Source organism: Selaginella moellendorffii, unplaced genomic scaffold (genome assembly GCF_000143415.4).
Source record: "Selaginella moellendorffii unplaced genomic scaffold, v1.0 SELMOscaffold_25, whole genome shotgun sequence".
Lineage (NCBI taxonomy): Eukaryota > Viridiplantae > Streptophyta > Lycopodiopsida > Selaginellales > Selaginellaceae > Selaginella > Selaginella moellendorffii.
Window position 1 is genome coordinate 432554 of NW_003314286.1, and position 20724 is coordinate 453277.

The 20724-nt window shown below is 43.5% G+C and overlaps 4 protein-coding genes across 9 annotated transcripts; all 4 read right to left on the reverse strand.

Moving 5' to 3' along the window:
• Window positions 1–10132: 10132 nt before the first annotated feature.
• On the reverse strand, window positions 10133–12946 carry LOC9636474 (putative E3 ubiquitin-protein ligase XBAT35). Of its 5 annotated transcripts, none has more exons than XM_024679514.1 (9): window positions 12582–12946; window positions 12371–12531; window positions 12186–12300; window positions 11980–12060; window positions 11646–11910; window positions 11519–11594; window positions 11360–11462; window positions 11215–11306; window positions 10133–11151 (listed from the first exon to the last, which is right to left on the reverse strand). In XM_024679514.1, exons 2-9 carry the CDS (start codon window positions 12470–12472, stop codon window positions 10177–10179), a joined length of 1809 nt encoding a protein of 602 aa, XP_024535282.1. In that variant the 5' UTR covers window positions 12473–12531; window positions 12582–12946; the 3' UTR covers window positions 10133–10176. The 5 variants fall into 5 exon arrangements, with proteins under 5 accessions (XP_024535282.1, XP_024535284.1, XP_024535285.1 ...); XM_024679516.1 differs by having other exon boundaries at window positions 11646–11737; window positions 11822–11910; window positions 12371–12944; XM_024679517.1 differs by having other exon boundaries at window positions 10133–11148; window positions 11646–11737; window positions 11822–11910; window positions 12371–12943.
• A 187-nt stretch (window positions 12947–13133) lies between these two features.
• LOC9637195 lies at window positions 13134–16165 on the reverse strand. 2 transcript variants are annotated; one of them, XM_002974688.2, is made up of 10 exons: window positions 15712–16165; window positions 15623–15660; window positions 15521–15566; window positions 14936–15439; window positions 14410–14756; window positions 14137–14348; window positions 13830–14086; window positions 13591–13769; window positions 13318–13519; window positions 13134–13234 (listed from the first exon to the last, which is right to left on the reverse strand). In XM_002974688.2, exons 1-9 carry the CDS (start codon window positions 15959–15961, stop codon window positions 13451–13453), a joined length of 1902 nt encoding a protein of 633 aa, XP_002974734.2. In that variant the 5' UTR covers window positions 15962–16165; the 3' UTR covers window positions 13134–13234; window positions 13318–13450. The 2 variants fall into 2 exon arrangements, with proteins under 2 accessions (XP_002974734.2, XP_024535280.1); XM_024679512.1 differs by having other exon boundaries at window positions 13134–13237.
• A 108-nt stretch (window positions 16166–16273) lies between these two features.
• LOC9637196 (heterogeneous nuclear ribonucleoprotein A2 homolog 1) lies at window positions 16274–18336 on the reverse strand. The gene is made up of 6 exons (XM_002974689.2): window positions 18178–18336; window positions 18005–18115; window positions 17777–17944; window positions 17471–17719; window positions 16666–17313; window positions 16274–16584 (listed from the first exon to the last, which is right to left on the reverse strand). The coding sequence occupies exons 1-5, from the start codon at window positions 18220–18222 to the stop codon at window positions 17011–17013; spliced, it is 876 nt and encodes a 291-aa protein (XP_002974735.2). The 5' UTR covers window positions 18223–18336; the 3' UTR covers window positions 16274–16584; window positions 16666–17010.
• On the reverse strand, window positions 18294–20706 carry LOC9637197 (carnosine N-methyltransferase). Its single transcript, XM_002974690.2, has 17 exons — window positions 20602–20706; window positions 20453–20525; window positions 20352–20395; window positions 20255–20297; window positions 19972–20199; window positions 19799–19909; window positions 19699–19743; window positions 19562–19641; window positions 19445–19509; window positions 19325–19391; window positions 19161–19274; window positions 19031–19104; window positions 18851–18948; window positions 18717–18782; window positions 18592–18660; window positions 18478–18531; window positions 18294–18393 (listed from the first exon to the last, which is right to left on the reverse strand). The coding sequence occupies exons 1-17, from the start codon at window positions 20685–20687 to the stop codon at window positions 18352–18354; spliced, it is 1359 nt and encodes a 452-aa protein (XP_002974736.2). The 5' UTR covers window positions 20688–20706; the 3' UTR covers window positions 18294–18351.
• Between the last annotated feature and the right edge of the window lie 18 nt (window positions 20707–20724).

Below are 20724 nucleotides of genomic sequence, written 5' to 3' on the forward strand. Positions count from 1 at the left end.
TTGCAAGCATTGTGAGGAGACGTTAATGCTTTTTCCTCCTGCCGGGAGTCTCCTGAACAATTCTGATGGTTCACATTTCTAGGAATAAGCACAAGAATGCTGGCCGAGAAAGAAGCACTGGAGGTCGGCCAACTAAAGTTGCAAACATTGACAATAAACAAGGAAACCTCCTTAGCTATTTCACACGAGGTAAGAAATTGCATTCTAGTTTTTGTAAAGTTAATAATGTGTGTCGTTTAAATTTTTTCAGGAAAAGGAGTCTTGTCAAGCAATTCTTCTCAGAACTTCATAGCATCTCCAGATGAGTCTTCAAGTAAGTAGCATTTCATATGCTTTACATAGTGTGATTTCTTGTATAGTATAATCTGTTGTATGTTGATAGGAATTGAAAGACTTTGCTTTGGATACTGGCAAAACGATTACAAATATGGCTTGAGTTCTGTGAATGTTCGTCCTCTTCTCCAAGATGTAAAAGAGGGAGGTTGTTGGTTCTGTGATCCAAACTTCAAAGCAGCAGCAGATGGTGTTGTTGTCAACGGAACATTCAGATCAAAACAGTGTCTAAGAGTGACAAACAACATCTATGGATTCAAGAACAAGCAGTGCAAGTTTTGTATGACAATACCAGCTTGTAGTGACTTCAAAGGACGTGCTTTACGGGAAAGCAAAGCGACAATACCACAAGGACAAAGATTGAAGAGGCGTGGAATGAGACTTGACTACATGACTACAGCTGAGCACATAGATAGCAGCAGGCTAGTGCAAGCAGAGAATAGAAGGCTGGCATTGGAACTATCGACCACAAGATGCAGGATAGCAACTCTTTCAATTCATTGCTGAAGCTTAAAAGAAACTTTGAAGGAAAGTGCCATTCGTAAGGATATCAGAAAATTCAACTCTGATCTCAAACAAGCTTGGCAACAAGGCAAATTCGAGGGCAAGGAGACGGTTCTTCACGTGATGCAAGATTTGCTGCAGGGAATAACTAGGAGAAAACAAGGAATGAGGTATTTTTTTATTTATTCAAAGTTTTTTCCTTACACTCTTAGCAGGTACCATGAAACCACGAAATGGATTTTGCGAGTAACAAAAATGTGGGGGGGGAGCAGGCTTAACAACTTCCTTCACTTGAACCTTGGATTGCCAAGTTTGTCGACAACAAAGCGTGACATGAGAACAAACTTTAGATGCACAACAGGTTTGCAATCTGAGATATTTTTGAACCTTTCTAAGGTCTACAAGTTCAAGATGGAGAGTTTACAGCTCAAGCTAGGGAGTGTGCCTGTTTTGATTGCAGAAGACGAAACAGTTATTAAAAGGATGATCAGATGGATTGCTTGTGATGATGCTTTGCTCGGGTTTTGTGGAAAGAAGGGGGAGGGTCATAAGTGTGTGAACGATTTTGTCGTGAAGGTTGGGAATGGAGAAGTAGGTTATGAACAGATTACTCAGGCTTTTCTAGACAACGAGAAAGCTCACTATGCACAAGTGTTGATGGTTAATCCATTGCATAGACAGTTGTCGTGCTTGGTTCTCTCTATTCAGCTTACTTGCAATCGGTTTACAGCTTCAGATGTTTGACACAATGGAACTTGATCCATCAAATATGGGGACAGCACCTTCACAATGTTGTTGGCCCCCTGATTGGCCATTCATCAGATGGAGATCAGAGAAGGCGTAAACTAATGCTTGAAGACATGAGTCTAGGGGATACAACAACAGGAACTTACTCTGTACCTTGGTCAGGGTGGCTATTCTCTGGAAAGTGGAACTCAACAGGGAACCTTTTGATACATGATCAAAACTATGTGCATAATGGGAAGAAGCTGATCAATCCATTGCATAGTGCAATAAGACAACTGTTTTTGGGGGATGAGTTTGTGCATTTGAATGACATTTGGGAAGTTTTCGATAACTTTCATAGTAAACACGGACTGCAACTCGGGGATGTTAGGCGCTCTGATAGACAAAACTGGGGTGCTGCTCAGCGACTTTGTAGCAGGCCAGTGCAAGCATGTCTTTCGATTATGCAAGAAACAACATACAGAAGACCTTCACGTACGCTGGGAACCGAAACTTATCTTGCTGTGGTGGCATCATATATTGATATCTTTTTGCACCCATACTTGAGCCTTGGAGAGCGAGTGAGAGCTGCATCAATGGTGTCCTTCTTCTTTCGTTTATGGAGGTTGTGGATTCTGAAGGAAAGCAAGTGGAACTTGAAACACAACTTCATCAGCAAGGAAACCTTCTTGGACATTCAATTATCATGTCACTTTGTCGTCCTTCTAATCAGGTATGTTTCATATATATTTTTCTTTTGTTAATTTTGCTTTTGAGATAGATATTTTCGGGATCACCATTCATATTTGCCAGTCCCAATTGATAGAACCAGTTCTAATGTTTGTGAGAACTTTTTCTCCAAAATAGGAGGAATGATTGGGAATGAACGGTGTTATGACGGAGCTGATGTTGTTCATAGTGCGACTAGTATGAACATGCTAGCAGAATGCGAGGCAGCAGGTACATTGCTTTTCTCTAAAGCTCACAGGAAACAGGAAAATATTTGGGAAAAGATAGAGCATGATGGGAAGAGAGTAGTAGCAAACTTAGGGGATTACAGTTCGGTGGAGACAGATGCTCTGATAGTTAATGAGCTGATTCAGGGTAAAGCCAAAGCACAAGAACTTCTTCATGGCCTTGGCATCTCTGGAAGAGATTGGTGGGATAAACCTGAAGATTTTGAGGATTTTCACAAGGTTTCAGAAAATTCCGGAGAGCATGATATAGTCGATCAGTTTGAAGAGGAACATATAGTAGGAGAAGAAGCTACTGAAGAAGCTATTGAAGCAGCAAGTGAACTGAGGCATACTTTTGATGCTGTTCTGGATCATATTGAAGATTCTGAGTCATTAAAAGTGGAAGCAACAGTTTTGGTTGACAGGAAGAAAATCTGCAAGTCGACCATCGTTTCTCAGCTAAATGGAAATCCATTTCTCTCCAAAGATCGGCTCACACGGGTGAAGAATAACTTGACAGTTTATGAACCAGGAAGAAATCTCAGTGCACAAACAGCTCTTGGCATTAGGAGTGATTGTGCATTGTGGTTTGAAGAACAGGAAGGAAGTCATTTGAAGTTTGTTTGGTATGTTGGTCGAATTCTTTCCATGAGGAAAAAAGTGAACAATACCTGGAGGGACACAAGGGAAGTGATTGAATTAACCAATCTTCCAGTTGATTCTGCTGATTTTCAAATGAACCTATGCTACTACAAGGAATGTGATGCTCCTAAAGCTGATGACGGAGGGAATTCATGGTATACATACAACCTTCATGATAATATGCTAGTGGAACTAACAAGTTTGATTGCTTTGGTATCATTATCATATCATCTAGAAGCCAAGAGATATTTGCTTCCACACCATGATAGGGAAGTTTTTGATAATTTCATCAAAGATAAAAGCAGGAATATCAATTGTCGTAGAAGGGTGAAATAATGTTTTTTATTAATGGAAATATATATATATATATGTATATATATATATATATATATATATATATATATATATATATATATATATATATATATGTTTTATGCAAAAATAACCAGAATATTCCACGTATATATAAGAATTGGGGGTTTATTTAAGATTGAAAAAATGTGTATATGTAAGGGTATGGGGCAAATTATGAACAACAAAAAAAGTATACTAGGCCCCCTATTCTAAACTTCCAGAACACAGATGATATATACAGTTATATAAGAGTGACCACCCCGAGCCAACACCGGTCTTGATGTTTCACGTTAAGGGCTTTTTGTCTGGGTGTAGCTGCCACTCAAGGTCTTGTGTGATCCCAGTCAGTCCTCTAGGGAGATTGAGTTTTGAGGTCCATCAGGCTAAACACAACCACTCATCTAGCAAGGAATGATAGACTGTTGAGTGTTGAATAGTAAGGGTTAGTCTCCAGGAAGCTTTTGTTGCATCCATTAGTGTGCATACCCTAAGATCTGCTAGCTAGTGATCTAGAAGTTAGTGGTACCATCATTGAAACATGGGAAAATAACAAGAAGAGAAAACTGATTGCACCATATTACTTATATAATTATTTTTGCATATTTAAATAATAGACATAATTATTATAAATATATATCAACTATTAGATGATAAAATAAACTAGAATATACTTACAAATTTTTAGAAAAGCTTATAAATCATTAAATATATTTATAATTTATAAACAATATGCCAGAATATCCAAGTATATTCTCTTTTAGATTTGCTTAAGAAAATCAATTATGGAGAGTATGTAGGCATAACTTTTCTTTTCCTATTACTATGAGAGAAAGAGAGACAATAAAAACAATAAATAAGAAGAGTGTTACTACTAGAAATATTTATGTTGAACCCTATGAGCGCATTTGAATTTAGAGTTGAACTTTAAACCTGTTGCGCTATGAAACGAAGGTCTGGTACAATCCCACAAGTACCAACTCCCTAAATCGAACACTTACATGCAAAATGGTGTTAGGTGATGTCTAGCACAATTTTAGCATACCGGTGGCCTAATATAAAGAGGAGGGTACCCCACAAACTAGAGTAGTGTGGAGCTTAGGGTTAGACTCAAATTAGATGTAAAACAAAGAACGACATAACCCAACGGGAGCTAAACTAATGTCTTAAATGGTTGGACATGCAATCTAACCACTAACCCTACTATATATTTAGAACCCCCTATAACCCCTCTGTTGCACCCCTCCCTTGTAGGAACACACACTTTGGGCTTTTACCGTAACCCTCCCTTAGTATCAGGAGTTAGTCTCTGGGACAAACTTGAAACTTACTAAATATGGAATATTTTTAAATTATGAATTTGGACACAAGATAAACACTATTGTGTTCAAGACAATCTTTACATTCCATAAATATGCTAAATAAGCAAATCTAAACACTTTTCATAAATAGTATTTGGGATTGAAATGAGACTAACACAAAAGGCATGATAGCAAAGATGTTTAGCAAATATGGTAAGCTATCATCTAGCGATATTAAAGGATTAGTCTCAATATGCAAGGGTTCTTATTATTAGCTAATGCAAAACATAATGAAACAAGAACTCTTTACTAGCTAAGTATGCTTAGTTAATAGCATGTAGAAATTTTGTCCTTATGCTCATCTGGTTTAAGTACACTTGAAATGCCTACTTAACTCTATTAACACAAGAGGGACTACCAAAGAGATCCAACTATGCCAACCTCTTGCCATTATAATAGTAAAGAAAGAGTGTCTATAAGGATTGATCAACAAGTATTTTTCGATACCTAAAGTCACATTCGTAACAATAGCCAAGGAAACTAGAGAAAACCAAAGATCATAATAATGGAACATAGTGTGAATAAATCAAAAGATATAAGTACATATATGTGTAGAAAGGGGTTAATAAAACAATCTAAGTGTTCCTTTATATACCTAGTATATTTGCAACTGCTATTATAACCATTCACTACAAAGCCTATACCTGAGTTGCACATTCCATAGTGTGCCTAAACTTGTTGTAGGTAAAAGTAGTAGGAAAAAATTCTACTTTTCACTTTGACAGTTCCAAGCTGTCCTCATGCCTATGCTCTAGACTCTCATCTATGTCAAGTGGTCCTCCTTTATCCTATTTTGGTCATTCTCCCTCTCCTCCAAAGATGTCATTTAAACTCACATCAAGGAACTAGATCCTCCTTCCTTTCTTGTCCATCTCCCTTATGAGCTCCTAAGTAGTCCTCTCTTGTGTCTAGATCTGTTCATGGAGATGGTTATTCTCTTGTTTGAGTCACTGCATTTCCTCCTCAATGTGGGTCTTGCTACTCTTGCTTGTCGCTTGGGACCATTTTCACAAGGGTTGCGACAATCTCTAACTCCTGCTTCTTCTTTTGGACTTCCCCTTGTGCCTATGATATCATTTTTGAGGTCTCCAACATCTCTCTTGAAGAACACCATTGAGATGTTGCTGTGACAAATCATTTTTGCTAGAGGTGTATTGCTCTATATGCACACAGTTTGACAAAATTTCACCTTGGTAATATAGTTCTATGCACATATAAAAACTCCTACCATGGCAAGCAAGCTACTTTCAAATCTATAAACTAGCTTGTATTTGAGGTATTACTACTTTTGAAACCTCTATATCCTTTTTGGTTTCTTTTTGTTCTTTTAATGTTGTTGTGTTTCTTTTTCAGAGGCTTGTGATGATGGTGAGTTTTTGTGTCTATTGGTAATTGGATGATCACTAGGTATGCTAGATTTAAGATTTAAGTATTGTATAGTCCATTGTTTGATGTTAAAAGAAGAGTTCTAGAATTGCATTTGATGCATGTTTGCTATCTTTGCTTACTTGTCTTGTACATAGCTCTTTGAAAAATCTTGTATTTATGAGTGGTTTTGAATGCTTTTAGAATTTCTTGCTTACATCCAATCTTTAGAATGGATACATGAGACTTGCAAATTGATATCATATAAATGATGTAGTGCACATAGTTTTTACCCTATATTTTATAGTGAATTACCATAAAATAACTATAAAATAGAATGTAACTCTTGGACACGGGCAAAAACATTTTAGGGCTTTAGGCCATTTGAATGAATGAATGAAGGGAAAGAACTAAACTACAGCCAAGAAATGATAGAGCAAAAACATAAAGCAATATCAAAATAGTTTTAAAGCATCCAAAATCCCAATGTCAAAATTAATAAGCAAAATAGTGCTAAATGGATTTTAGCATTATTATAGCATACCAGCCACTTAATATAAGGATATAAATACTCCATCAGCTTGGGATTAGACCCAAGCTAAACACAAACAAGGATAAACTAACCTAATAAGGAGGCAAACAATGTCTCTAATGGTTAGCTATGCCTAAGCTTCTTATTATCTCTACAATACATTTAGAACCCCTTATAGCCCCTTGAATATGAAAGTTTGATTTAGGCTTTCATCTTAGTCCTAATAGTTAGTTTCTAGGACAAATTTGAAAACTTATTAAATATAGAATAATGTTAGATTGTGAATATTGTGATGAAGAAAATCTCTATATTTTATAAATATACCTAACTAGTAGATCTAAACACTTTCCATAAATAGCTAATGAGACCAATATATAAGATATAGTATTTAGTGGACAAAATAAGCTATTATATAGCAATATTGAGGGACTAATACTCAATACTCACTAAGCATATATGAAGCATATATAAGCATTTATCTTATCTAGAAAAATTTTCTGAATCTGATTTATATTGTTTGACATGTAAATTTAGATTATAATTATTTCATAAATAAATTTAATTTTTTATAGAAATTTTGATCATATGAAAAATATTTAAATGATTTTATAAAAATTTATAAAATTAAATTCTCTTTTCCTCAACAAAAACTATATATGAGGTCCAGATGCACTTACATATATAATATTATCTTAGTATATTTAATAATTAGCCTATTAATCCTTAAATTAAATTTAGATATTTAACATCATTTTTGCTGATTTGCTCAAATATATTAGTCATATTGATTTAACACCTGGTTGTTATTTTTGTCATTTTTTAACTTTTTATTATTTTTTAGAAAACTTTATTTTAGATAATAAATACCTCAAGAATGATTTCTAAAGAAATAGCAAAACTATAAAATATATCATTAACAAATCTAAATTCTGATATTAAATATAATTTTTTCTTTGGATATTTTTCAGTTGATTTGTCATATAAACTAATGAAAAGCTATATGGATGTATAAAATTTTTCCAAACTCATACTATGAAATATTAAATCCAGTTGCCTCATATATTATTATAAAATCTAACTATTTTATTTTTTACATTTTATCATAATATAAATCAGAAAATATAAGTGAAGTTAATAACTCTAATTTTAAGATTACAAAAAGATAAAAATCTAGCTATATATTGTATATATCAAACAACATCAAGCACTAAGCTGTTAATCAAAAGCTTCAAAAGAATTTTGTTAAATTGTTAAATAAAGATTAGTCATTTTTAGTTTGCTAATACATGATCCCATTTCTTTTAATTATCAGGATTAAAGATAATTTGACTCACATTAATTGTTGTATAACCTAGAAATTTAGGGCTTTGCATTTGGTTCGTGGTCTGGGCTATGGCTATGGTGGTTCGGCTTCCCGATGGCGCGCTCTCTCCTTTTCAAATCCTCCGTCGGCCATGGTGAGATCAGCTGCGAGCTAGCTAGCTGTCGCGTGGTGTGTGCGTGAGAGCAAGAGATAGAGTGTGATTTCTTTCCAAGCTTCACTAGATCGCACTGGCTAATCTTCCCCCCAATCTCTCCCAACACGCGCCCGCGCACGACCCTTACTCTCTGCCCTTCCGCTGCTGGCCCGGGAATGTGAGAGCCCACTACAACTTAAACGCCGCCAACGCCCTCGTCGTGGGAACGACTTTGCACGACCTCAACACAGTCGAGGCAAGAACTCCCGCCGCCGCCGATGTGGAAAGCATTGGCAATGCCGACGAGGGTGATGGAGGTGGCGACGCTGCCGCCGATAGCCTGGACAACGAGGAGGAATCTCCATCTGAGGTAGTCTTTCGTTGGCTTTCTAGCTTTTGCAGTTCTTTGCTCATTTTCTCATCGACCAGGATTGCGTAGCACAAGAGTACGAGAATCTGCAACCGGTGGATGGAGTGGACGCGGTGGACGGAGTGGACACAGAGCAGCAAATCAATCTCGAGAACGATGAGAGCTCGACTCCTGCGTTTGGTGTTCTAACTTACAGTGGTCAGTGTTGATGTTTTACGTAGTTCCTTACTGTTTTTTCTTCTCCCTCGCTACAGACGTGGTCCCCATTGAAGCGGCCAGGGCTCGTTTCGTGCAGCTGATAATCGATCGCTTTATCCAGCCCCGTTCATATCCCGTGTCCGATTCCCCCGAAGGGAACTATAGCAATCCAAACTCGAAGGAGAAAGAGAGCAAACGCAAGCCGAGTGAGGTGCACTACGAGGGGGACCCCAGGTTCCTCCTGCCTTTGACGTTCGTCGCCAACTTATACGAGACGCTCATCTCGGAGATCGATGCGAGGCTGCACACCGTCGAGGGTGTCCACGAGAAGACGATGGGAGTTGCTCTTGAGGCCTCTGGAGGGCTATATAGAAAGCTGGTGAAAAAGTTTCCAAAGTCCGGTTGGTATTTCTTTCTTTCCTCTCTCATTTTCTCTGCTGACGTTTCTTTGCATTCTCTTGTGTCCACTGCAGGCCATCCGGTGTCTTTCAAGAGACGGGAGATGGCATCCGCGTTAGAAGCCAAAACAAAGTTCCCTCAGCTCGTTAGAGGAGACGAAAAGCGTGTAAGGTTCGTCGTTGTTCACGGCCTGGAGCTGATTGAGCGTCCGGAGATGCCACAAGAGGATGCTGAGTGGTACCCCTTTAGTTTTCTCAAAACTGGCTAGAAAACCATGACTTTCTCTCGCTTCCAGGTTTAAGAGACTCACTGGAAGACAAGAAGCCGCAGTTACCGGAAGTGACTACAACTTCTATTCGGCCAGAGTTAAACACCGCCGGCTTACTGTTCGTGATCCACCACCCGTGCCAGTAAGCTTATAGCTGCCTTTGAGAGGTGTCTTTGAAAACTAACTGGTGGTTTGCTAGCAGCAGTATCAGGCCGGGGAGTCTCCCAGTGTCATAACACCACACTCCCCGGTATTGAAAGCTTTTCTTCCATTTTTCTCCATGATTCTAACAAATTCACAGACTCGTGATCACCCGCAGATCCAGATGCAGCAGTCCCGTGTTCGTCACCAGGTGCAGCAGCCATCACAAACACACACCCCGCGCACTCCTCCCCATGTATCACGCGATATACAGTCTGGGATTCATCCTGGAATGACCGTGATGGTTCCGGTCAGTTCCGTCGTTTCTTCTTGCTGCCTCACCATCTGGTTTACTCGTTTTTGTAGCCTCCGAGCCCCGCAAAATTCTGCGACCAGTGTGGAGCTCCCTTCTTGAGGGAAACATCCAGGTTCTGCACAGATTGTGGGAACAAGCGACATGGTGTGCCATGAAAACTCTGTACGTAATACACAGCCTTCTTTCCTTGTGATTGTTGTGTATCTTTAATTCTTTCCTTGTGATTGTCTTTTATTCTAACAAGATGATTGTTAACTTTACACGGTGAAGACCTTGACAACCTGTTGGATGGAAGTCCTACACACAGGACATCCCCAAGTTTTCTCCTTGATCTCCATCAGGCAATTCATGCAGCCGGCGAGGTGGCCGCAAGGGATGCACACGCCTCTCGCGGGTGCGTCCCAGCAAACCACGCACTGCCCGCTCGCTTTTTCATCGCCAGTTCCTCCTGTTCCTGCTCTTGCCACTACCTTTTGATGCTCCGGATTCACTGCCTTCTTCTTGATGCCAAACAGCGAGAATCCAGACGGAGAAGCACCCTGCCGAGCCTCGGATTGGGTCGTAAGTTGGCGATGACTGCAAACTGGAGGTGGTGGCGGCGGCGGTGGACCGGAGGGCACGAAGATCTCCACGGGGACGTTGGAGCACCCAGGTGGTGCTGCTGGAGCCGAGGGATCTTTCACTGGAACGTTTCGGACTGGTGGCTTTGTGGCCACGGGCCTCGTTTGCCAGAAGCTCTCAACTCTAGTCCGCTGCTCGTAAGGTGGCGGTGGTGGCGATGGCGATTGCTGGAGCGGAAGTGATGTCGCTCGGCTCGGCCCGGCCTCCGGAGACCCCCAGCACGAGCTGTTGCTGGTGCTGTTGCTGTTGTCCGAGTCTAGTGACCATCTGTTCCTGCTCAGCGGCCCCCGTCGCTTGGCCGCCTTTGGAGGACTACTCAAAGATGGCCAGCACTCGTCGACGACGCTGGATGATGTTGGCGAGAGAATCAGGCCCTCCGCGTTGGCGGACTGTATCGAGGCGTTGATAGCCATTGCCAGTGCTACGTCTTCTGGGATCTCTGTTTTGCTGTGAGGTGGAGAGGATACCTTGCGTACTGGCGGGCACACGACTACCTGCTGTGGAGGAGGGGCAGTGACCGTCCGTGGTGGTGCCGGCCCGACAATCGTAATTGGCGGACCCCGTGACCGCGTCGGAGAAACGGACTCTTGGGGACTTGAAGTAGCACTCTGCTAGAAAAAAAAACAAAAACGAAAAATGTGAGCACAGTTACAAGGAGACAGCCTTGACTATACCTGTTGGTATGGTATGCCTTTACAGGCCCTGTGAAACTTCTCCAACTGTGGTTTGCGGCCTTCAAATTCTGACAGAAACTTGAACCTCGTTTCTGCCCGGCACACACATGCTGCGTTACTTAAACAAGCGAGGCTGGTCACTTACTTGACGATCTGTCTGTAAGAATCATCACGGGATCCGCAAGGCTGAAGTTGGGTTCCTCGATCTGGACTTTCGACAAAGCAATTATTATCCTTGGTAGCGACACCTAAACAAAAGCACAAGCTGGTTGGTGTCTTAGTCCAGCTACGACAAAAGAGAAACCTTTGGTGACTGGTAAATAACAAGCTCGTATCTCGGAAGCCTTCTAGCTTGCGCTGACGGCATCACAACAGCCCATCTGCATACGAGAAGAAACATCAGTTCAGTTCAACATGAAGTTAACGCTTACACTTTTCTGGTCACCCATTGAGGTGCTAACGCTTCAAGAAATCCAGGGCCGGATATCTCTCTCAACACTCCACTGAAAAGGCACATCCTGTCCTGGAGATAACGTTTGAGATGAGAAACCAGCACATCACATCCAAAACATTGCTTTTCTTTCTTTTGCTCTCTGTTTACACGCACCTCAATGATTCGTACGACCGAGACATGGCCTCGGCTACGTGCCATATCAAGAGGTGTCTGGCCATCGTCATTCACAGCCAATGGATCAGCTGCACACACAAGAGACAATCGCTACTTAGAATGAAAGTACTCGAGCTTATACCAAACGTTTAGCTAACCTCCACGAGACAAAAGCAAGATCACCGTTTTGTCCAGCCCTCGCTTGGCCGCATGATGCAATGGAAATCCACCGTGAGAGCCTACAGAACACACGACAATCGTGCGTAAAACAACAAGGAGTAAACTACAATCCAATTGCCAGCCAGATCTCGTAACGAACAAAGTTGCCAACTGAAAAACCATAGAACAAAAGCACTAAAGTTACCTGGTCTGAAAGCTTTGATGCTGGCACCCAGATTCAACAAAGTTATGACCATGTCGAAGAGCTCGCTTCTGGTGCAAGCCAGGATGAGAGGAGTCCGACCGTCCTTATCGGTCCACTGCGTAGAAACCACAGAAAGAATTAGCAAAGAAGAAAGGAAATCCGATAGAAGGAAAAGCTTTGCTTACCTCCAAAGATGTTCCATCTCGCCGGAGAGTCTTCACAGCAGTGTGATTTGCATGCTGAACCGCTTGATAGAGTTGCTCTTCCTTAGACTGGCCTCCACCCATTCTTTCTCCCTTTCTACTTCGTCGCTACAACCAGCTTGCCATCTCTCTCGCAAACATCGCTAAGAGTGGAAAAAAATCAAAAAAACTACAAGAAAACGCTCTTTCCCACCAACGCTAGACCGAATCATCTGCCTCGCGCCATCGATTCCTCCCAAACCCGGCCACATTCCCTCGAAATGCCTCCCCCACCGCCGCGACGCGCCCCTCCCGCGCCCCAATTCGCGAAATTCCCATGGCCGCCGCGCCGAATCCCTCAAATCCACACCGCATTGCCGCGATGATCAAATGTGCCGCTCCCTGCCATGGATCTGGCGCCCGGACTCGCCATGGCGAGAGGAGATCTCACGCTACCGATCCCCTAAACGCGACAAGCGTTCTCATTAAACAGTCCACTGCCTCGTCCTCCATAGCCTTCTCTCTTCTCTCTCTTCCCTGTCTCTACCGGACCTCCAGCGAAGCCTTGAGACGAGCCTAGTCACGCACGCCGAACCTCTTCCTCTTCCCAAACTGCTAGCCACGCTGGCACTTTCCGCCACGGTGGCCGGTGCTCCTGCGCACTAGTCACTACCCGACACGTGGTTGCGTTGTAGGTTATGACTGTCAGTTACTTCCTTATTACCTCCCTAGCCGATCTGGGCCGTTGAGCAGCCGACGCACGCGATACGTACACGTTTACTCCCGTTTTTATTACTGGGAAAAAAAAATTCTCTCCATCTCTTTTATCAAACGCTACACTCTAGTGATGTATGTCCCAACGAAGAACTTCTGGAAAAAACGAGATCGTCAAGACTTCCATTCATGGAGAGCACTGACAAGCTAGAAAAAATAAGATTAAAGAGACTTACTTGGCCAGTTTTTTCAATGCCGCATTGGAAAGAGGTGGTCGATCATCGCAGCTCAGCGCATTGCGTTTGGCACAGTCCAGCCTATTAATGTTGGGGACTTTAAAAATCTGTCTCTCTGCGTTTCTCCTTTTATCTACTGTACACTGGCCCTGTCGTCTTGTCTATGACGATATAGCTTCGCTATCGTCTTTCGTTCGCAGTCCTGTGGATGAGGGAAGCAAACAATAAAGAAAAAGTTTGGAAAACAAGGATCCGATGCGTGAAGTTACGTACCTTGAACATCGCAAATCGGAAGCGAGTGCCAATGTTTGTGCGAACCAACTTCATGTAAGTATACGCGAAGCTGAGCTGATCTCTCGGGGTGAAACGGTCTACCTCGTTGAACCACAGGCAGGAAAAAAGGTTGGACATTGGCGTGTGTGAACGAACGATTATCGAGCCCTCTGGAACGTCTGGAGAGAAGAAAAAAGCCAATGAGTACGCTGGTTGTAGCTGATCAGTATATGTCTTACTGCTTGGTAGGAGGCGCTTGGGATCTGAAGCATTGAATCTCGTGAGGCCGTCCTGTTGATAGAATAGAAACTGCTCGTCGATCAAGGAGTGATTGAACTTGTTGAGCCTCTTGTTCTGCTGTACTTCGTCCCAGACACAGTGACGATCATAGTGGTTTGAGATTGTATACTCGTGATTTCCACGCCAGAGAAAGTATTCCAGAATAGACAACGGATTGACCTGTAGCCTTAGCTTGCTGTCCAGCCAAATGGAATATCTGAAACAAAAGAAAGCTGCATCACCGCAGGAAAAAGAAGTGTTTCATACCTCGCGAATGGAAATAGGCGATGCGAAAGAAGCTTGGGAATTTTTCCAACCCGACGAAAATCTGCATACGGCAGATTTGAAACTAGTACTACCCGCCAGATGCCAACGAATCCGTTCTCATCAGGAACTTGACCTTCTTCAAGCATCACATCCAGGCTTAATTGATCCACGAACAAAACAAAACATACTTCTTTCTTCAACGGGCTAGAGACCTGGAAACAGAAAGAAAACTCAGTTCATGGAGCGAGCGGTTTAGGAAACAAACTTACATACCTTTCGTTTTCTAGGCGAATGGAGCTTATCAGATTTGCCAAAGATGCAGGATGACACGGCAACCCGACAACCCGCCAAGTACTCTGTATCCTTATCACTGAGGTCAAAACCAGCGCTCTCGGATGGATCGGGCCCTCGGACGAAACCACAGTGTATAGTCTTGTTCGCCACACGGAACGAGTCCTCCCTTTCTTCTAAGGTTTGATGACCGGCAAATCTTGGTGTCCAAGAGCTGTCGTTAAGCGGCATTTCTTCCTTCGAAACATACTTCAGATCGAAGCGAGCGAATTTTAAGCTGTTGTCTGGTTCATGGACGTTGCTCAAGTTTGCAAAGTTTATCTCGCATGCTGGAATACACCCAAACGAAGCAGGTGAGAATCATAAATCTCGGAAACGCACGCAAAGTCTAGCTAAGTCCTGCAGCAGTCACCTTCTCCCTTGACTTTACAAACGCTCATGTACCTCATCACTAAGCAACGTAAACCCAACCCAGTTCCTCCGCTCTTCTAAGGAATTAGAAACGTACCTCCTCGGTGCTTTCGGGGTGGCCTTAAATGCTTCTGTTCTGATGTTACGGTTTCTTGAACTGCTGGCATACTTTTCCCTGCCCGCCTTACGACCATTGCCTCACTTTCTTCGTATTCATCTTCCATGTCGTCAAAATCCCTATCAGCCTCTGTTGCATTCGATTCTCGAAGGAGATCGTCCTCGTACTGCTTCTCGTATTTCCTAAGCTCTTTCCGCCCTCTTTCATACGATAAACCCGGAACTTTCGAAAAGCTGTCCTCCGCAGCCGACCCGGAACTGTTACTTGAAAGAATCTTGTCATTAAGCTCGGCCTGATTTTCCTGCACTTGGTTCCGCTGCAGCTCCTTTTGAAGCCTCGCATACTCTTCCTCAAAGCTCCCTTCTATATCCCTGTTCCTGTCATCGGTATCCCAGTCCCTGGAGTCCCTGTCGCCTTCTCGACCACGAATAGCTTGACCAAAGTGTAACCCGGGCTCGACTTTCCGTGTTTGTCCTCTAGTTACTGATCAACCAAGACACCAAACACGAAAGACTCTTAAGACCTTTCATTCCTAAATCAAACAGGAGGCTCAAGAATGCTTACCTCGATGGTGCTTGAGACCGTGCTTCCGGATCTCTGCAAAAGTATCCTAAAAGCCACAAGGGAGCAAATAAGAAACTAGAAAACAACAGACAGGAAGCATACCGGGTGATTGAAAAAATCGTCCTTAGTCCCCAAGTCCCCTACAAAGAAATCGCTCAATGTCGCCACACAAAGACTAGAGCTCCACTTACCAGGAACAACGACCAAAGCCCGCCCGATGAAATCACTCCCCAGCAGCGTGAATCCCACCACTCCCAGCAAAATCGCCAAGTAGAGACCCGCGGAGCACTGCCTGCCCTTGCGTGGCGCCTTCTTTACCCGGCCCCTGCTACCATTGCTTTCCACATCACTGTCGTGGCCCCGGGCCGACGATCTGGCAGGCGCATTGGACTTGTGATCCCCGTTCACCATCGGGGCGCCGCTGCCTTGGCGAAAAGCCATGCATCACAGCCGCGATCCGGCCCCTGATCTTCGGATTCTACTCCTCCATCGCCGCCGCCGCCGGAGATCCAAGGCGGATGCGAGGGGGGAGGGGGAGAGGCACGCGCGTTCACCTGGAGAAGATCCACATCGCGTCCGCGAGGAGAGCGCTTCCAAAAACCCTACTCGCTCGCTCTCTCGTCTCCTCTCGACCAATTAAATTGGTGCTTGGGTTAAAAATATAAAATAAGATTTCGCCGCGGTGGAAAGAATTATATCCAGTTAGTTTTTACCCTTTGCTGCGTTAGGAAGACAAGAGAACAAACAGAACTCTTGAAGAACTTCCTCGTTATAGTTTCAGACTTTAACAGCGGCGAGATCATTTAAAACAAGCTTGGAGCTAGCAGCGAACTTCTCCAACGAAAAAACCCCAAAGATCTTTGCTGGAACTGTGTGATCAAACATGACACTGATCGAGCGAACTTCTCCAACGAAAAAACCCCAAAGATCTTTGCTGGACCTGTGTGATCAAACATGACACTGATCGAGATTTCTCTGGTTTTCGCTTCAGCATTTAAAGAAGCCTCTGAATGATCTGAAAAGCTTTACGAGAGCACAGACTGGCGAACCTGAATGAGAGTGGCCTTTTGCGAATGATGATCATAGCAGCAGCGGCATAAGGCAAAGGATTAGCTTTACGAGAGAAAAGAGAGAAGAAACTTTACCTTTTCATCGGATTGTCAGCAGCTGCTGGAACACGATCAAAACGAATTAAAATAAGCCAGACTTTCACATGGTTAGCCAGTGCTACACAGCTAATAAACAGCAAAAAAGGAAAAAAAGAAAGAAAAAAACTACTAGCCACAGGAAAAAACTGCAAAGCTTAAGAACAAGGAAAACGCTCAATAAGAGAGTTAGCTTGCAAAGCACAAACGAAAGATACAAAAGCATGGAAAACCAAAGACGAAAAGGAAGAACAGCAGGAAAACTATCTGCCAATCGCAGACCCAAAACTGACCAAGTAGCAGCACAATTGTAATGTACACGGTGGTCGAGACTCTCCCAAGCTTTCACCGCCCTCCGCCAAAGTTGTCATATCCTTGATTCCTGTAGTCGCTGTAGCCACCACCACCGGCACCACCTCCTCCTCCTCCTCCATAGCCACCACTTCCGTAGCTTCGACCACCATAGCCTCCGCTGGCCTGCGGACATTGACGAGCAATGTGCCCCTCCTCGTTGCAGTTGTAGCATTTGCCGCCCCCTCCGCCGCCGCTGCGACCACCAAAACCTCCGCCATAGTTCGAGCCGCCGCCACCACCACCAGCAGCACCACCACGGACATTGTTGGGACACTCGCGAGAGAAATGACCAACCTGGAGAGTAACAAAATCATCAAAAAAAGAAACCAAACATTTTTCTTTTCTGGAAAAAAAGCACAAGCACAGCAGGAACCAAACAAAAAACTGAATAAACAATCGCGGCTTGGAAAAGTCAATGAAAACAAACAAGGCCAGAAAGACGAGAACTTACCTCTCCACACGAGTAGCATTGAGATTGGCTGCTCCTCCCTTTCGAGCCGCCCCATGCATCACCATACGCGCTGGCTCCTCCTCGATCACTTTCACGCGGTCGTCCTCTACTGAAGCTTCCATACTCTTGAGTCTCCGCGTAAGGCTGCTGCTCGCGGCCACGACCACCCCTGCTGAAGTTCCCATACTCCGGGTTCTCGAGAGGTTCTTCTCTCCTTCTCGGGGCAGAAGACCTCACATTCACGTTTTGCTGCATCAAAGAATGAGAACCGAAAGAGAGAAGAAAAATCAAAACTCAAAACGTCACCTCAAAACTCGCTAGCAGCTCGTCGAGCTTCTTCTCTTTAAGAGCGATGTCCTCTTGGATCTCTTTCACCTTCAAAGGATCCACAGCCTTCTCCAGATCGCCTCGAGCATAGGCGAGCTCCGCCTCGGCGGCCTTCTTCTCTTCATACTGCGCCTCCGTGAGTTTAGCCTGGAAGAACATAAACACAAAAGGAAAGGCGATCCTCAAGCCGAAAACTTTTTAACATACATTGGGCTTCCAGTCGCGCTGTGCCTGCTCCTTCAAGATCTCGGTCTCTTTCTTCCCCAGGCGCTCGGCAATCACTTGCTCTCGCGGCCGCGCGGCTCCAAACGGATTTGGCTGACAAGAGGAGGCGAATCAATCGGCGCGAAAGAGAGAGAGAGACGCGAGAGGAGGATTACCTTAGAAGACCTAAGCGGCGCCTCTGATTTCTCTCCCTGGCTCATAGTTGCGCGATCGAGAACCCTGATCCCGGAAGAAAACCCCAGCTTCTATAAACCCTAGTCAAACGCCGTGCTTCAAGTAAATATTCTAAAAAACGCGATACTTATGCTGACAAGATAGAAAAATGGATGTCAGCGTTTGATCATCGTCCAGAACGACGAGTAGTACAAATGCTGGAGAAAAAAAACCAAGTAAGAAAAAAACCTCAAGCGATAACCAAAATCACTCTTTTGATTGAGGGATAGAATGAAACCCACCTGACTCATCGAAGTTGGGCACGAAGCGTATGTATTTTGCACTGTGGATTCCTTCTGCTCGAGGAAAAAAGAGGACATGGATCAAATCGATGAGAAAGTACTGGAGACTTTTACCTTCAGCTCGAATCCATAGCTAAAAGCTACTGTTTTCACGTCCTCCAAGCTCAGCTCTATGGAGATTTCCTAGAAAACGAGGAACATTGCTGATAGAAGAAACGAAAAAATTATAGAGGGCTTACGTCGTGGGAGGAGAATTCGTGAGCATCAGCGAAGTGGTAGAGAAGGGGCCCCAGATTGATCCACACCTGGCACGAAGAAAACTCCACTAACGTCTTAGATATCAAATCAAACAAACATCAACATCGATGCTTACACCACCGGGCTTGAGAACTTTGTGAATCACTTCTATGTAGTCCACGACGTTGTGCGCCGTGTCGATGAAGAAGCAAGTCACCACAGCATCCCAGGCACCTGTAAAACAAAAAAAAAAAAAACGAAAAAGTTTGAGAAAGAAACGATTGTTTTTGGTTTTTTCCTTGAAAGAAAGGCTAACCTGTTTGGCTCTCGTGGCCATAAACCTCCAGAAAATCACCGGCACACATCGAAAAGCCTTCAGTAATTCCTGCACTGTTATCTGAATATCCATGAGCTGAACTGTAAGATCGCTGCTGGAACTAGAAAACCTTCCAGGGTGAACATCAGGAAAGCGTACAGATTCGAGCTGATCCTTGTCCGAAAGTTTGTTGCAGTTGCTGTGTATCCACGGGTGCATCTCAAATTCGTTCGGCTCGACAGTCCTGCATTGCACACTTTTAATCTTCGCTCTACAGAAAATGAAATCGCTTACTGGTTAAGGATAAAACTCGAGCAAATGAGCACGTAGTATGAAAACTCATTCCCTTGGCACACGAACCCTGAAAAACACCATGTAGAAACCATCAAACCTTGATAGTATAGATTAGATTACCTAGTCGTGATATCTCCAAGGCTAGTCGTCCCAGTCCCGCTCCAGGAACTAAGCAGCTTGGTCTCCTGCGAGATTTTCAAGAGTGAATCAAGAGATTTTGCGAGTAAATAAACGTACGCCTCGGGATCAATATTTGGAAACCATGACTGCAGCTCTTGTAGCAGCGGCGAATAGCACTTGTCACGCTCAGCAGCTCCCTGTGAAGAAAACTAATCAGGAAAAGAAGAACACTAGACAAACTCGAAAACCTCTACCTCTTTTGTCCAGTCTCTTACAATGTTTCGAAGAACGCAACGGACCTACACAAGTACAGAGGATAGTTGCAAGAATGAGAAACTCCAAAGGCCCACGAACCTTATCAACATCTGACGGTCTGACGTGCAAGTGTTGGTCGGCATTGTCCTCAAAATGAAAACCACCGGTTGAATTTGGCATTTCTCGAGATCCGAAATGGAAGTCATCCATCTTAAGAACATAAAGCAAACTCTCCAGAGCTTGAACAAAAGAAGAAAAAAACAAAAGCATACCTCGTGCGAGCCTTGCACCTCGACTGCAGACTTTGTTCCCTCGTTTTCGACTGCTAGTCTCTTGTTACTAACGCTCGTTTCGCTGCGACAATCTTTCCAACCGTTCGCATTCTCGTGGTCTTTCTTGTGATTCTTGCAACCAGCAGTCGTAACGTCCTCGTTCCCAGCATCGGAAACATGCTCAAACTGTTGTTCGTCGTCGCTCATTTCGAAAGGAGGCTCAAAGTACTGCGAGAGGAAAGAGCTTCTTTCATCACAATAAGAGAAGAAATAAAACGAGTACCCGAAGCATTGTGGATATGAGATGGAAATTCCTTGAAATACACCTGATAGATAGAAAGATGGAACACAAATCGTTTTTTTCTCAACAAGAAGAGTACCTCCTCACTTCGGCATATTTCTTTGGCAGATGACTTAGAAGCTCCTACAAAAGAAAAAGCGAAGAAGAAGAAACTCAATGGCTCTCTCCAAATTCTCAAACCTTTTGCCTCGACGGTAGTCGCGAGTACGATCGCTCCCATCGTCTCACATCATCCTCTGCGGAGCTCGCATAGCTGGAATCATCCAAAACCAAAAATCGGAGAAGGAAGAATCAGTGCCAGTTTTGGGAGGAAGAGATCCTCGACTCACTTGAGATAGGTGGCAATGACTCTCCGGAGCGCCTTCATCTCCAACGCCCCGTCAATCTTGTCCGGCTCCATGCTCTCCCGCTCCATGCCGCTGGCAATAAATAGGGTTTATACAAACGCCACT

Bases quoted from the DNA above. Each gene is read 5' to 3' on its own strand.
- LOC9636474 (XM_024679514.1), bottom strand. From the start codon at position 12,472: ATGGGTGGAGGCCAGTCTAAGGAAGAGCAACTCTATCAAGCGGTTCAG. The intron at 12,061-12,185 runs GTAACTTTAGTG...TGTGTTCTGTAG, and splicing joins CATCAAAGCTTTCAGACCAG to GCTCTCACGGTGGATTTCCA. The intron at 11,911-11,979 runs GTTAGCTAAACG...TTGTGTGTGCAG, and splicing joins CTTGCTTTTGTCTCGTGGAG to CTGATCCATTGGCTGTGAAT.
- LOC9637195 (XM_002974688.2), bottom strand. From the start codon at position 15,961: ATGGCTTTTCGCCAAGGCAGCGGCGCCCCGATGGTGAACGGGGATCAC. The intron at 14,757-14,935 runs GTACGTTTCTAA...GGTGTATTCCAG, and splicing joins ACCCCGAAAGCACCGAGGAG to CATGCGAGATAAACTTTGCA. The intron at 14,087-14,136 runs GTATGAAACACT...CTTTTGTTTCAG, and splicing joins CGCCTATTTCCATTCGCGAG to ATATTCCATTTGGCTGGACA.
- LOC9637196 (XM_002974689.2), bottom strand. From the start codon at position 18,222: ATGAGCCAGGGAGAGAAATCAGAGGCGCCGCTTAGGTCTTCTAAG. The intron at 18,116-18,177 runs GTAATCCTCCTC...TCCTCTTGTCAG, and splicing joins CGCCGCTTAGGTCTTCTAAG to CCAAATCCGTTTGGAGCCGC. The intron at 17,720-17,776 runs GTGACGTTTTGA...TCTTTGATGCAG, and splicing joins AGCTGCTAGCGAGTTTTGAG to CAAAACGTGAATGTGAGGTC.
- LOC9637197 (XM_002974690.2), bottom strand. From the start codon at position 20,687: ATGGAGCGGGAGAGCATGGAGCCGGACAAGATTGACGGGGCGTTGGAG. The intron at 19,744-19,798 runs GTTCGTGGGCCT...GTACTTGTGTAG, and splicing joins GACCGTCAGATGTTGATAAG to GTCCGTTGCGTTCTTCGAAA. The intron at 18,532-18,591 runs GTAAAAGTCTCC...TTCCTCGAGCAG, and splicing joins GCTATGGATTCGAGCTGAAG to AAGGAATCCACAGTGCAAAA.